We start from the raw sequence: 13,216 nt of genomic DNA, 5'->3' as shown, positions 1-13,216 counted from the left end.
TGAACGCTGCATCGTGTCAGATGCTGGGGCGCGATGCGCGTTCTCGAGACGCGGAGATGGCAGTAGCCGGAATGGGCACTGTGGCGTGTGATTGGCCGTGGGACGAAGCTTGGACGGTACCCCAAAGATGTACCTCAACAGGCATCTCGCTATAATATTGACATCAGTTAACTTTCTTCGCTCGTTCTCGACTGTTGAACGAACAAGATCACTCGTTGAAATTGCCATCCCCCTTGTGGATCGCTCGCGTGTCTTGCGTCTCACGATCTACATTGACAGGCCCCTGTTCTGGATCCCAACTCGGACTCGTCAGCCGCCGCCGCAGTAGCCACCTAAGCTGTACTCTGGAGTCCGATCTTCTCGCACCTCAGCGCCTATACCCTACACTGTGCCAGGCTGCGCATTCACCTATCACTACTCTGTCTGCACTCGCTGTGCCCTATTTCCCTTCACTTCCCATGATATAGCGACTGCGCACCGCAACCTCCGCGGCCTCAACTCCGAAACGCGGCCTCACTATGGCCTCCTCACATTTTCCGCTGCGATGGCGGACGGCGCTCCTGGGTGGCCTCCTAGCGACGGTATCATGGCTACCGAGCATAATGGCGCAGGAGAAGACGCAGGCCGACTACTTCATACACGACCTGCCCGGTGCGCCGAAGCCGTTGCTTAAGATGCACGCAGGGTAAGCAGACTGGGAGAGGCATGCGCACACATATGACAGTACTGACTTCATCAAACAGACACATCGAAGTCGATGCAGAGAACAACGGCAACCTCTTCTTCTGGCACTACGAGAACCGCCACATCGCAGACAAACAGCGCACTGTACTATGGTTGAACGGCGGGCCGGGCTGTTCCTCGATGGACGGCGCCATGATGGAAGTCGGCCCATACAGAGTGCGCGAAGGCGGCAATCTCGAATACAACAATGGCTCATGGGACGAGTTCGCAAACTTGCTCTTCGTGGATCAGCCTGTCGGCACTGGCTTCAGCTATGTCAACACCAACAGCTACCTCACGGAACTCGACCAAATGGCCGACCACATGATTATCTTCTTGGAGAAGTGGTTTGCGCTATTTCCCGAATACGAGCATGACGATGTGAGTGGCTTGACTAAGTGGACCCGCGGCATACTGACATATGGTAGTTCTACATTGCCGGTGAATCTTACGCTGGACAACACATTCCCTACATCGCTCGCGCTATCCTCAAACGTAACAAAGAAAACCTCTCGAAAACACCATGGGCGCTCAAGGGTCTCATGATCGGAAACGGGTGGATATCACCAGTCGATCAGTATCTCGCCTACATACCCTTTGCCTACCAGAATGGACTCATGCGGGCTGACACCGACTCGGCAAGACGCGTCGAAGAGCAACAGAGGATATGTGTCAAGAAGCTCGAAGAGGGCGGCATGAACACCGTCGACACGAGCGAGTGCGAGCAAATCATGGTCAGGATTCTGGAAGAGACCAAGAACAAGAAAGCCGACACGATGAACCAGTGTCTCAACATGTACGACATCCGTCTCCGTGACGACTCATCCTGTGGAATGAACTGGCCCCCGGATCTTGCGCAGGTCACTCCCTACCTCCGCCGTCCGGACGTCATTCAGGCTCTTCACATCAACCCCGACAAGAAGACCGGCTGGCAGGAGTGCAACGGAGCTGTCAGTGGCCATTTCCGTGCCAGGAAGAGCGAGCCTGCTGTCAAGTTTCTGCCTGAACTCATCGAGCAGGTTCCGACTCTCCTGTTCTCTGGTGACAAGGACTTCATTTGCAACCACGTTGGCACAGAGGCCATGATTGGCAACATGAAGTGGAACGGCGGAAAGGGGTTCGAAGCATCCCCTGGTGTGCAGAACGCAAAGCAGGACTGGATGTTCGAAGGCGAAGCCGCTGGAACATGGCAAGAGGCGCGGAACCTCACCTATGTTGTCTTCTACAACTCCAGCCACATGGTTCCTTTCGATTACCCCAGGCGCACTCGGGACATGCTCGATCGCTTCATGGGCGTGAACATTGAGGCCATCGGTGGTGCTCCTGCCGACAGCCTCATCGATGGCGAGAAGGGTCCGTTGACCAGCGTTGGCGACCACCCCAACTCGACGCAAGCCGAAGAAGACAAGACCAAGGAGCTCAAGGCCGCAGAGTGGAAGGCCTACGCTCGCTCCGGCCAGGTCGCACTCGTCGTTGTCGTCATCGTCGCCTGCCTCTGCGGCTTCTTGTGGTGGCGCAGCAGGCGCACAACCAGCGCATACAAGAGCACCGACAATGACGAAGGACGAGAGTCTCTTCTCACCGGTATGGGCCTCGACAACTTCCGCAGAAAAGAACGCAGGCAAGATCTTGAAGCTGCCGACTTCGACGAACGGGAGCTTGATGATCTCGACGATGTGCCAAAGAAGCCAGGAAATGGCTATGCGAGCGTGGGCACGGAGAAGGGGCGAGAGTCGCACAATGACTCCACGTTCTCTTTGGGCGTTGATAGTGATGATGAGGAGGCTAGCTCGAGCGATCGGGGCAGGAGAAAGGAAGCTTCGTGATAGATTGGGATGTTTGTAACGGCGCTTCACAAATATACTAGGATAGGATTATAGCATTGCAGGCGTATTGGGTGCCGAAATTACATGACTTTGCCTTGCCAGCATATACTTGGTGTACGGTGGCTGTCTAATGGTGACGCGCATAACTAGTTATTGCCCCTTCTCACGTGGACCTCCAAATACTGAGTATATGGAGACTTCAGACAGCTGAAGCCTGGTTGAGGTTTGCTAGTGCTGCACTCGAGTGTGGGTCTGGTCGATGCTGCCTTGAGAGCACGTGAGTGCGGGACTAGCGCGACCGCGTTCCTGCCGTCCCAAGGCGCGTCATCTTCAGCCACGACGCCTCGACTTCAGCAAAGCGGCGACCCATGCGCACCACATCGTAACAACAACAATGCCTGCGTACGTACAGAATTTCTACGCGTTCCCCACGCACCGTTTCCCTACATCAACAAAGTCCGCTAACAACGATGCAGGCCAGGCGACCAATACAACGGCGGCAACGTCAAGAACCCCTTCGAAGAACGCGTCGTAAACGGCTTCACAGCAAAGGAAATCGCGACATTACAGAGTCGGCTGAATAAACAACTCGGTCCGGAATACATATCGCAACGGCCGGGTAATGGCGGTGGTAAGGTGGCGTACCTGGAGGGGAACAAGGCGATAGCGCTTGCGAATGAAGTCTTTGGGTTCAATGGATGGTCGAGCTCGCTGGGGCAGGTGCAGATCGATTACGTATGTTTTGGTCTATCTGAGAGGCAAATGCACACTGACAAAGACAGGTTGACGAGCTTCAAAACGGCAAGGTCAGCTTGGGTCTCTCAATAGTAGTGAGGATCACGCTGAAGGATGGCACATATCACGAGGTATTGAGGTCGCTCTACGAATATCACCCTTGCTAATACCACGTCAGGACATTGGCTACGGCTCAATAGAGAACGGCAAAGGCAAAGCAGCATCATTCGAAAAGGCCAAGAAAGAGGCGGCAACAGATGGCTTGAAGCGCTCGTTACGCACGTTTGGCAATGTCCTCGGTAACTGCTTGTACGACAAAGAGTATCTCAAAAAGGTCCAGGTTATGAAGGTCAAACCCATCAAATTCCAGGAAGACAACCTCTACCGACACAACGATTTCAAACCGCCACCCCAACCTGAGGAGCAAGCTGTGGTCAAGCAGGAGCCGCACAAGACACCGGTTCGACCCAACCAGGTCCTTCGCACGCGTACAGATCACCTGAACAACGAGTCGTTCGGCGCTGACTTTGACGACGATGCGGACGAGAACTTGTTCGACGGAGTTGATGTCTCAGAGGGCCATGGCGACGAGTTCTCATTGTCAGAGACATTGTCCGCCCCGGAGACGGCAGCGCCGCGCGCTATCCAGCCAGCGAAACCAAATGGTGTATCGTCTGGTCGCACCTCACCAGTTCGCAACACAGGACCCCCTCGCCAGCCCAACGGCAGACCTCCACAGGCCGGACGTGGCCAACCCGGTGTGCAACAACAGCAACCAAACCAGGCACCCGGTAGACCTACCCCTCACATGCAGAACGGAAGACAGCCACAAACTCCTGTTCAACAGCAGCCTCGATCGGTGCAGAATGGCGGTCGCATGGCCCCACCAGCAATCGAAAACGGTGCTGCCTCGAGACCCGTAGGACAGCAGCCCCAGAACCAACAAGCCGCTCCTAACAACCAACCTCTCCGACCAACCCCACCCCAAGCACAACAACCACCGAACCAAGCACGACCAGCACCACAAGCCCAAGAAACGACCACACCCGCTCAAAACGCACCTCCGCCCAACCACCGACCCCCCGTAGGCTTCGTAACCTCCCGCGCCGCCGAGCTCCTCCAAGCCTCAGACTCCGCCTCCCTAACCAACCTCCCCTCCTTCAACCCCAACGCCGACTCGCCCATACCAAAAGAAAAACGCACCCCCGGCGTCGACCACGGGGCCAGCAAACCTATCAAACGCGACGCCGTCGGCGCACCCCCCGCCCCTCAACCACCACCCCAGCGACCAGGCGTCACGTCAAACGGCTCCTTCAACCGCCCCAACGTCGTAAACCCACACATGCAAGCTGATCGCCGCATTGGCATGCCCGGCGCGCCAAACTACGCTATGAGTCCTAGTGCGAATCGTGGCCAGTACAAGCCGCCTACCTTCAACGGTGCGGGGCCTGGTAATGGCAATCCTGCTGCTGGTGCTGGTGGTGGTCCCGGGGGTGTGAAGAGAGAAAGAGCCGCGTTGCAGGATGTTAGCAATGTGGGTGTTAATGGGAATGGGGGCGTGGGGAGCGAGGGGCCCGAGGCGAAGAAACAGAGGGTTGATGCGCCGCCCGGGGTGGAGAATGGCGGTGTTGCTAGTACGTGAGGTACCAGTGGAGATCACCAGGCTGCTTTCGTACTGCTGTGTTAGTGGACAGGGCGTTATTCTGGTGGTAAGGGCGAGGGTGTTTTGGCGTTATGAAAAGGGTGATGAGACGGTTATGTTTTAGCGGGGATATGTCTTTCGGGATTATCATTTCTTGGGAGTGGATAGTGTAAATGAGCGTTTCTGTCGTGAAAAGAGTAGAGGAATCTGATACATTGATACCAACCATTACAGGGACATGATTGTGTTGAGGATTGCTGCTTCTCGGGCTTCATTGGGAATGCACCGATACAGATGTGATTTGACTCTGCGTAAAAGGAACGCATCCAAGGAAAGAGTTTGAGAGTCATTGCATTCATTAAGCTCGATGCTACTACATCACACACATCTCCATACTCAGCTTCCAGCTATCCTGCCCAGTATCCCTCGACACCCCTTGCATGTCACACGCTTTCTCTGCATCTCATCCTCCTTCGAGCTTCGAGCTTAGCGGCAGAGCACTCACATCCCCTCTCTTCTTCAACACCTGTCGGTATCGAGCCCTTCCCGCTCAACCAGCAGCCTCACGGTAAAAGCTAATCGAGTTATTCCCGCCCGCCAACGCAAACATCTCACTCTTGCCCGCCGCTTTCGGCAGCCACTTTGCGCTCCAGAGCGGTTTGTCGCCGTGGGAATGCGTGGCTACGCAGGATCGCGTTTCTATGCGCCAGACTTTTGCTTTGGAGTCGTGGGATCTGTGAGGTTGTTGTGTTAGCTAGGTGTCTTGCAAACCTTCAAAATGCGCGTTGATGGCATGGTGGTCGGTTGTTGGGATGTGTATGGGTATGGGTATGGATGACGACTTACCCAGATAGCAAATACTCGCCCGTATCACTCCAATCCAGACTCAACACCCACCCGCCGTGGCCAGTGAAGTTTGCGACTTGCTCCCCGGATGTTACGTCGTAGAGAGCGATGATGCGTGCGTCGCCGCTTGCTGCTAGTAGTTTCGATGCGGGAGAGAAGGATACGGCGCGAACGGGGTGGACGAGACCAGAGAGAGAGTGTGCGAGGCGCCCAGTTTCGTTGTTGAAGACGTATATGGAGCCGTTTTCGTGGCCGGAGGCTGTGTATGTGCCGTTGCGGGACTGTGAGTGGGTAGGTCAGTAGGTCAGTATGGATTGACGGGGTGGGATGGGAGAAGGGAGGGAGCGCGTACCAAGTCTACAGATAGACCGAAGCTACCTTTTGTTTCGTACTCGCGTATCCGTGGCATACCTTCTTCTTTGTTGAGGCTCCAGACGTTGATCTTGCCGTTGATGCTGGTGCTGGCTAGATACTGGCCATCTGCACTCAGCGCAATGGCCCATATCTCACCTGGCTTGTTCTGGTCTGCAGTACTTGTCAGCTCCTTCCCTCTTTCAACAACACGACTTCCTGCGAGCCCAAAGAAAGCATGGAGGCGTACCCACCAACAATCTCCCCATCCTCACTCCATAAGCCATCCTCATCTTGACTCCATATCTTGACTTTGCCTTCGAAGCCTGCGCTCGCGGCTCGTCGTGCCTTCTCTTCCCGTGCGGTTACTAGGTGGTGTATGCCTAGTGGGTGCGCCTTGTTGAGTGTTTGTATTACGGGGAATTCGGCGTTTGTGGTATCGTACACGTTGATGCTGCTTGAGCCCGAGGCGGAGAGGAGCTGGGTGCTGGTTGGCGCTACGGCGAAGATGTCGCTTGCTTTGGGATGCGCCGAGTCGACTGTGTGGAGGGTGAGGTATTGTTTCGACTGAGGGTTGTTAAAATGGTGTTGGGGGTAATACAGAAGGTGCATACCATATTGACTTATCTGCAGCTCTGAAGACTTGTTTTCCGGGCGCGATTATCGTGACATGCGCGGAGTTTGGAGCTGAGAGCTAAATTCCAGCTCGATGTCGTCAGTACGGGCAACACGAAAACGCGACCATCCCACTTGAGCCCCACCAAACACCAACGAGGACCCCTAGCTTGACCGCCAATCACACCCCGCCGCGCCCGACAGCTCCCCATCCACGACTAGGCATGCCATTGACTCTCTCGCGATTCCCCAGGATCTTGTTGAAAGAGTCACGAAGCGGCAGCCTAAAGCTACCTTCCCATCTACGCCTGACTCACTCCTCGCTGCCATCCCTCCACACAAGACCCACGTTCACAACACTCCCCATCCGCACCTTCACCACTCACCCCTCCACAATGGCACCCACCGACCCCGTCCCCGCCTCCAAAGACGCCCTCTCCGCCAACCAACCCATCGTCATCTCCGGGCCCTCTGGCGCAGGCAAATCCACCATCCTAAAGCGCCTCTTCGACGAGTACCCCGGCAAATTCGGCTTCAGCATATCGCACACTACGCGCGGGCCCCGGGGAGAGGAGCAAGACGGCAAGGAATACTACTTCGTAACCAAAGAAGAGTTTTTGGATTTGGTAGAGAAGAAGGGGTTCGTGGAGCATGCGCAGTTTGGTGGGAACCACTATGGCACGAGTGTCAAGGCTGTGAATGACATTGCCGAGAAGGGACAGATTTGTATTTTGGATATTGAGATGGAGGTAAGTCTTTGCCCACTGTTTAGTACAAAGCGCATCTTTGCTGACGGAGTTTACTGTAGGGCGTTAAGCAAGTCGCAAACCACCCTACGTTCCCTCGCCCAAGGTTCTTGTTCTTGCAGCCGCCGTCTATGGAGATTCTGGAGAAGCGATTGAGGAGTCGCGCGACGGATAAGGAGGAGGCTATCTTGAAGAGACTCAACCAGGCGAAGGTTGAGATGGAGTTTGCGCATAGTGGACAGGCGCCGCATGACAAGATTGTGATTAACGATGATCTGGACAAGGCGTACAAGGAGGTCAAGGAGTTTGTTGTTGGTAGCGAGGCATGAAGACCAGGGAGAAGATGAAAAGCTTCACAGATGATACCACAGGAACGAGTAAGAATGCAAAGAGGCAAAAGGTGTTATGATAAGATTCTTTTTTTCAATTCATGACTATCTAAGCCACAAGGTTCATCAGATACCGTCGTAGAAAATTCAGCAAAGGCCGTGATACCACTTTGGGATTACACAGCCTCAGAGCTTGACTCTATTTCCATTTGTCTCATCATATGAACCGTGTATGGCTGGATGAATCTGGCTTGTTCGACCAAGCGCGTAGTAGCCCATCAACTCCGACCCTTGTCAGAGAGTGTCTACCCTCAGATCCGAAAAGTGTGTGGGTGAATGAACGTTCCTCGCCTCAAGAATAAGCCCCATTGAGTTACCATCCGTGACACCTTGTTTGACCAAAGTGCAGGAAGGCAATCGCATAACCATAAACTGGACGAGAAGACCCTCCATACCTGGCGCTTCCCGGTGTCTCCCCCCTCCTCCCAGTATTGCAGCGAACCTCAGCACGTGAGCAAGGAAGCCAACGGACTCATATCATCATCCAGATGTCAGCCCCTCCACCAACGACCTCGGAAAGCCAACTAAAAGGGAGTGCGAACGGGTAAAGAGACGCGGAAAGAGTCGTAGTCGGTAGTGGAAGCCGCGGCTTCTATGGCGGTTCGTTGCTGAAAGTGCGATCGCGAAAGATCGTTGTCCGGGGACTTTCTCCCAAAGCGCGAGACGAGACACCCTTGCGGGCGCTCTGTGCGTAAGCTTCGTTGCGATTCTTCGAGCGAGGAACGTTGGAAGAAGAAAGAGGTGGGTGACGGAAACTTTTTAACATGGGGCGGAGGCCGGGGGCCGAGCTAGGCGCGCTAGGCAGAAGCGGACTGGCGCCTGCAAGGGTGCCTGGAGAGCTTTGGTGCATCGCCTGTTTCTTTGCTGAGCGCGTCGTCGGTGAAGAACATAAAGTCATCTGGTCTGCTGCGCGCGTAGCAACCCTATTCACTGCTGCCGATCTCGAAACACCTCCACGTGTCTGGAAAGTTCCGTACGAGCGCGTACGAATTACTTTCTCGTCTAAGCTTGGGATCAACACCGCAACCTCGCGCAAAGCTTCGCAACAACCAACACCCGCACTTCGAACGCGCCCAGATACAGGGACGTAATCACAAGAGATGGCTCTTTTCGGTCAGGCCGCACCGGCCGCATCTGCTAGCTCTACCACCGGCGACACCAGCAAAGACGTCGAAGTCCCGGCCGGCCAACTGCCCAGCGACAGCATATCTGACCTCCAATTCTCGCCGACGAACGACTTCCTCGCCGTGGGCAGCTGGGACAAGAAGGTCTACATCTACGAGGTCAACGGCAATGGCGCGCAAGGAAAGTGGATATTCGAATGCCAGGGTCATGTTCTGGGTCTCGGATGGTCAAAGGTACGTTTAGCAACATGTTTGGCAGCCATGTCCGAATACTAACATTATCAGGATGGCACTCGTATAGCAGCCGGCGACTCAACAGGCATGCTCAACATTGTCGACTTCCGCACTGCCCCCGCCAGCGGCACCGTCCCTGCACAACAAGCCAAGGCCCACGAGAACGGCATCAAGTGCGTCCGCTGGTTCCAGACCGGCGGCAAGGACTACGTCGCGACTGGTTCCTGGGACAAGACCGTCAAGTTCTGGGACCTCCAGGGTGCCGAGCCTGTCGGTACTCTGACGTGCCAGGAGCGCGTCTACAGCATGGACATCAAGGATCAATTGCTCGTCATCGCAACCGCCGAGCGCCACATCCACATGGTCAACCTCTCGAACCCCACAACCATCTACAAGACCATCACCAGCCCTCTCAAGTGGCAGACAAGGGCCGTGAGCTGCTTTACAGATGCGACTGGCTTCGCCGTCGGCTCCATCGAAGGACGATGCGCTATCCAATACGTCGAAGACAAGGACACCAGGTAAGCATTTCACGTCTACACATTTCACCAAACCATCTAACTCATACCCAGTCTCAACTTCTCCTTCAAGTGCCACCGCCAGCAAGACCCCGCCAACCGGGACATCGCAAAGGTCCACTCCGTAAACGCCATCTCCTTCCACCCCCAACACGGCACCTTCTCCACCGCCGGCTCCGACGGTACCTTCCACTTCTGGGACAAGGACGCCAAGCACCGTCTCAAGGGCTATCCCGAGGTCGGCGGCAGCATCGTCGCGACGGGCTTCAGCAAGGACGGAAACATTTTCGCCTACGCCGTCAGCTACGACTGGAGCAAGGGCTACGGTGGCAACACGCAAAACTACCCCATCAAGATTAAACTTCACCCCATTCTGGGAGACGAGTGCAAGCCCAGGCCTGGAAGTAAGAAGAGGTAATCCCTGAGTAACTCGGGGATTTCCTTTTTTCTTTCCTGTTTGACTTGTTGGCGCTTTTGCTGACAAGCCGTGTCTGAAGAAGCGGAGATGAGAGCGGAGACGACAGCGGAGACGAGAGAGAAGGCGAAAGCGGCGGGCATCGAAGCTTTGTTGGCTGCGAGTATGCCGCCCGGAAGGCCAAGTCGTCGATTACGAGGTCTATAAGAACAGTGCGTGCGTGCTTGGGTCTGTACAGATCGACATTTGCTCGGCCGCACGCTACGTACTCTCTGTGCTTCGATCAAACGATATCACGGTGTTTGAAGTTTTTTCTTGGTTTCCTGCATTAGCGTTCAAGGGACTGGCGTATAGAGAGATATAGTACCATGGGCTGTGGAGGCTCCAGAGTAGGATAGGCAGGAAAATGGAATCTTGTTACTGTATAGTCTTTGCGTTGACTGTGACTGTGGGGTACATGTGCATGTTGTGCTAGTGTCGTCGTCTAGGGTGCAGCTGTATTGACCATGTGGGCTAAACATCAGGGCTCCGAGCAGAAACAAAAGTTACCGAGACTCAATGCGCATGATTGATCACATCAGCTGCTTGACAGCAAACCCGGTCCCCTATGTATATATAAACTCTTCAATTTTCCCTCCATCCTGCCTCCAAGCAGTCAACTACCTACTCACCTACTCACCCACTCACCCCTCCCCCTTCCCTCCCATCTTCCCACATTCCCACCGCCATGCTAACAAACCACCCAGTCACCCGACCAAGCATCTCACAGCTCCACCTCCCGCCCCGCCCCCACCCCCCTCGCTCGTCTACACCACCCCCTTTATTTCCATGTTTTTCGCGCATTCCCTGCGCGTCGGGACGCAGATACACTCTATATCTCCCGGATGTACAAAGTACCAGTTACCAGCGATTTTCCTTACAACCATCCACCTGCCCCCCTTGCGTGGGGCCCTCTAGATTGGGGGGGACAGACAAGCATACCACCCGCACAAGGAGACTTGCTAACCTAGCCTTCAGAGAGGGGAATTTGTTGCTTGTTAGATGTGTGTGGGGCGGCCTGCCAATCTATTGTGTTTTGTTTTGCTTTGCCACTGTTTTTGCGCGACTTTGTTTGGGGGGAAGGGGGCCGATGGCTCGGGGTGGGAGGGAGGAGGTAAGTGGATCTTTTCGTTCGTGATGGGGGATGGGTGAGTGAGTGGGTACGTGTGTGGTTCAGAGGAGTCTATGGATAAAGTGGTTGGGGGTGGGGCGTGAGAAAAGGCTGGAATGAGGTATGTTCTTCTGCTTTGGGATGTGAGAACTTTTACTGTGAACAGGAATGCGTCATTGTCCTTTTGAAGTGGGAGAAACGAGATAAGGAGCTGCAGGAGGGAGTATGGAGTGAGAGGCTGTGGAGACGACTTTACGAGCTGATGACGGTGGGGCGCATGATGAGAATGAGGATAGACTAGGAACATGAGATACCTGATCGGGCTTCGTCGTTGCCTTGAAAGGGCAGAATGCACGATGGGGCATGATCAAACTGTCGTTACGCCCTTCACGTTCCAGATGTGGATGTCGTGACTCCATCGTAACCACGGTACGCAACTTCCACACCCAACATCAGCAATGCACACCTGCCATATAAGACTCATCTATACAGCACTCTCATTCCTTCAAATCATCTACACTATCCCCTCCATATCACACTCCGCTCCCCAAAAACCAACCCACCCCAACTCCCAAAATGCACCTCCGCAAAATCCCCTACTCTCTCGTCTTAACCGACACCGCCGCCATAGCCGCCAACACCGACTCCTCCAACCCATCATCCCGCTCCCAACGCTTCAGCACCGCCCACCACCTTGTCTCAGAAATCAGCCCCGTCGTCCCATGCAACTCACACTTCACGCACGAAACACCGCCCTGGACACCCTACGGCTACACACTCTGGCACCCGCACATCGCGACCTCCCAGAACCTGGCCGAGTACCACGAAATCCTCCTCCCCAGTTTCCTGTACGAGGATTTGTTGCGTTGCCACAGCGCGTGGGTAGCTACGAACCGGATTCATAAGTCGCTGCTAAACGACGTCGTCGAAACACTGCACTGCACTAAATCAGGCAAGAAACTCGCTGGCCTCCTCGATGGAAAACGGAAATGGTTCATCCGCCTCGATCAGATGTCGCCCAAAGACTCGCCCATGGGAGGAAAACTACCTAGTTCCACAGCCGAAGACGTCATCACAAAGATATGTTCCAGTATGCGCGCGTACGGCTGTCTGACACGCGAATTCGAAGATGCGAAGAAAGAAGGGAGGGAGATGCAGATTAAACTCGTTTTGAATCCGTGGGATGAGGAGATGGATCCCGCAAAGGAGTTTCGCGTGTTCGTTCCGCCACCTGCTGCGAAGATAGGACGGGAGGCACTCGCGGCGCAGTTTGAGGTTAGTGCGATTAGCCAGTATAGGTGGCCGATGGGGTTTGAAGCACCATGGGGGTTTGAATTGCAGCGGACTGTTGGGTTGGTTGATGTGGGGGCGAAGATGGTACTGGGGGAGATTGTGGCGTATGGGGAGCAAGAGCTGAGTGAGGAGATTATGGGGTTGCTGTTGAGGTATGGGTTTAGTTTTGATGTTGCGCTGCAGCAAGATGGGAGTGTGCAGTTGGTGGAGATTAATCCTTTTGGCGCGCTGTCGGGATGTGGGGCTTGTTTGTCCAATTGGGTTTTGGATGGGACGGTGCTGTATGGGTTGGAAGAGCCACAGTTCACTGTGACGGTGGAGAAAGAGTAAAGTAGATGGCTCGATATAGGTGTATGCGCAGTTTGCACTATGTACTTGATCTTTGCGATTGGTTGATGCTGGTAATGGTTTCTACAGTCAAGGAAATCTCTGACCTGCTATTGTTCTCTCGGACGCGGCGTGTTGGTTCATAACTGTGGGGCCATGGATCATGTACTAGAAATGGTCAGTGCCGCAGTCGTAACTCAAAACCAACAAGGATCGCGGAGCTGGTAGTCCCTCCCGCACTCTATAGGCGCGAAGTCGAATCTTGAGTGGGTCGACGAAGCA

At 54.6% G+C, this 13,216-nt stretch overlaps 6 protein-coding genes across 6 annotated transcripts; 5 read left to right on the top strand and 1 right to left on the bottom strand.

The window, feature by feature from the left end:
- Window positions 1-518: 518 nt before the first annotated feature.
- On the top strand, window positions 519-2,549 carry KEX1 (Cell death protease; the record flags this gene model as incomplete). Its single annotated transcript, XM_049375032.1, has 3 exons — window positions 519-685; window positions 744-1,104; window positions 1,152-2,549. 3 exons carry the CDS (start codon window positions 519-521, stop codon window positions 2,547-2,549), a joined length of 1,926 nt encoding a protein of 641 aa, XP_049234954.1.
- Window positions 2,550-2,943: 394 nt separating this feature from the next.
- J4E87_003403 (uncharacterized protein) lies at window positions 2,944-4,926 on the top strand (the record flags this gene model as incomplete). The annotated part of the gene is made up of 4 exons (XM_049375031.1): window positions 2,944-2,951; window positions 3,026-3,284; window positions 3,332-3,415; window positions 3,463-4,926. The coding sequence occupies 4 exons, from the start codon at window positions 2,944-2,946 to the stop codon at window positions 4,924-4,926; spliced, it is 1,815 nt and encodes a 604-aa protein (XP_049234953.1).
- Window positions 4,927-5,476: 550 nt separating this feature from the next.
- On the bottom strand, window positions 5,477-6,740 carry J4E87_003402 (uncharacterized protein; the record flags this gene model as incomplete). Its single annotated transcript, XM_049375030.1, has 5 exons — window positions 5,477-5,660; window positions 5,773-6,053; window positions 6,125-6,297; window positions 6,378-6,690; window positions 6,738-6,740. The coding sequence occupies 5 exons, from the start codon at window positions 6,738-6,740 to the stop codon at window positions 5,477-5,479; spliced, it is 954 nt and encodes a 317-aa protein (XP_049234952.1).
- Window positions 6,741-7,133: 393 nt separating this feature from the next.
- J4E87_003401 (uncharacterized protein) lies at window positions 7,134-7,813 on the top strand (the record flags this gene model as incomplete). Its single annotated transcript, XM_049375029.1, has 2 exons — window positions 7,134-7,487; window positions 7,547-7,813. The coding sequence occupies 2 exons, from the start codon at window positions 7,134-7,136 to the stop codon at window positions 7,811-7,813; spliced, it is 621 nt and encodes a 206-aa protein (XP_049234951.1).
- Window positions 7,814-8,973: 1,160 nt separating this feature from the next.
- Window positions 8,974-10,167, top strand: GLE2 (RNA export factor gle2; the record flags this gene model as incomplete). Its single annotated transcript, XM_049375028.1, has 3 exons — window positions 8,974-9,231; window positions 9,283-9,752; window positions 9,804-10,167. The coding sequence occupies 3 exons, from the start codon at window positions 8,974-8,976 to the stop codon at window positions 10,165-10,167; spliced, it is 1,092 nt and encodes a 363-aa protein (XP_049234950.1).
- Window positions 10,168-11,890: 1,723 nt separating this feature from the next.
- J4E87_003399 (uncharacterized protein) lies at window positions 11,891-12,937 on the top strand (the record flags this gene model as incomplete). The annotated part of the gene is made up of 1 exon (XM_049375027.1): window positions 11,891-12,937. One exon carries the CDS (start codon window positions 11,891-11,893, stop codon window positions 12,935-12,937), a length of 1,047 nt encoding a protein of 348 aa, XP_049234949.1.
- Window positions 12,938-13,216: the final 279 nt, after the last annotated feature.

This window comes from Alternaria ethzedia (genome assembly GCF_023757985.1).
Source record: "Alternaria ethzedia strain BMP 0044 chromosome Unknown scaffold_6, whole genome shotgun sequence".
In the NCBI taxonomy this organism is placed as follows: Eukaryota; Fungi; Ascomycota; class Dothideomycetes; order Pleosporales; family Pleosporaceae; genus Alternaria; species Alternaria ethzedia.
This window is presented reverse-complemented; position numbering and strand designations above follow the sequence as displayed.